The sequence below is a fragment of the Bombina bombina genome, chromosome 2 (assembly GCF_027579735.1).
Source record: "Bombina bombina isolate aBomBom1 chromosome 2, aBomBom1.pri, whole genome shotgun sequence".
In the NCBI taxonomy this organism is placed as follows: Eukaryota; Metazoa; Chordata; class Amphibia; order Anura; family Bombinatoridae; genus Bombina; species Bombina bombina.
In genome coordinates, this window is record NC_069500.1 from 501,711,858 (window position 1) to 501,713,429 (window position 1,572).

Below are 1,572 nucleotides of genomic sequence, written 5' to 3' on the forward strand. Positions count from 1 at the left end.
TAATATTAAAAAATAATCTTAACTAGCTCATAAAAATGTTATGTCCATAATGAAGTTAATTAGAAGAACTATACATTTTCATTAATAGGCTTCATATTTTGTAAAATTAAAATTTATTTCACCCTTTTTGATTAATATTATATTTCTGTTTTGCTTCATTATCTGCAGCACCATCAACTATAAAAGAACTAATGAAGATTCAAAGTGATCTTTATCTAAATCTCTAGTCTAATCTTTCACATTTTGTATAAAATATGGACTATGATCTATGAGAATGTACACTAATTATTCATCAGTTTCTGAATACATAATCCTAGGCTTGTCCACTAGGCCAGAACTTGAAAAATTCATATTTATAACATTTCTAATCATTTATATAGTTGCTATAATTGGAAACTTAATGATTTTAATCTTGACCAATATTGATCCTGGTCTTAATACACCTATGTATTTTTTCCTTGGTTTCTTGTCATTTCTTGACATTTGTTCCACATCGGCTACATTACCCAAGATGTTGACTGATTATGTGTCGAAGACCAAGACAATCTCATTTTATGGCTGTGCTGCACAGCTATTTTTCTTCACTTGGCTTACGAGTACTGAGCTTTTATTGCTTGCAGTGATGGCTTATGACCGCTACGTTGCAATTGTAAACCCACTTCGGTATGTTGCAATTATTAATCGGAAAGTCTGCATATGTGTGACAACTGCCATTTCAATTACTGGCTCTGTTAATTCTACAACACATACATCTTTTACCTTCAGACTCCCTTACTGTGATGATAATAAAATAAATCACTTTTTTTGTGATATAATGCCATTGCTTAAATTATCATGTGCAGATACTTACTTGAATGAAGTTGTGCTCTTCATTGCTGATGTCATTCTTGGTATGTTTTGCTTCCTTCTTATTTGCATATCATATGTCTTTATCATCAACACTATAACAAAGATACGTTCAACTAAAGGCAAACAGAAAGCTTTCTCTACTTGCGCCTCACACATCACAATAGTTTCTATGTATTATGGTGCAGTGATTTTTACCTACATCCGTCCAAGATCCAGTTTGTCTTTGGAAAAGGATAAAATAGTGTCTGCACTTTATGCTGTATTTATACCCACTCTCAATCCTATTATATACAGCCTTAGAAATAAAGAAGTGAAAGATGCTTTTAAAAGGATGGTCAGAGTAATAGTTCCCAAAATCTCTACTATAAAGATAAACAAAGTACAACTTACATTGTAATGTCCAAAAATTAACACAACTCACATCTTTATTGAGACATCAAGGTAAAAAGATAGACAACATTTCAGACCTCTAGTCCTTAATCATGTCAAGGCATTGACATGATTAAGGACTAGAGGTGCGAAATGTTGTCTATCTTTGTACCTTGATGTCCCAATAAAGATGGAAGTTCTGTTAAACTGGTGAGTGCTGCTGTATTTTTGGACATTACTACATTATTGTTTGGGGGAATTGTGTGGATACCTCTGCAGTTTGCACCACCTATCACCACTGTGCTGTACCTCTTGAACTTTGTTACAGCTTACATTGTACCAGAATTAGTAATA

The 1,572-nt window shown here is 32.9% G+C and overlaps 1 protein-coding gene across 1 annotated transcript; it reads left to right on the forward strand.

Annotated features, from left to right (window-relative positions):
- Nucleotides 1-274: 274 nt before the first annotated feature.
- Nucleotides 275-1,246, forward strand: LOC128647063 (olfactory receptor-like protein OLF1). The gene has a single exon (XM_053699878.1). The coding sequence runs from the start codon at nt 275-277 to the stop codon at nt 1,244-1,246; it is 972 nt and encodes a 323-aa protein (XP_053555853.1).
- The last annotated feature ends 326 nt before the right edge of the window (nt 1,247-1,572 follow it).

Bases quoted from the DNA above. Each gene is read 5' to 3' on its own strand.
- LOC128647063 (XM_053699878.1), top strand. From the start codon at position 275: ATGTACACTAATTATTCATCAGTTTCTGAATACATAATCCTAGGCTTG.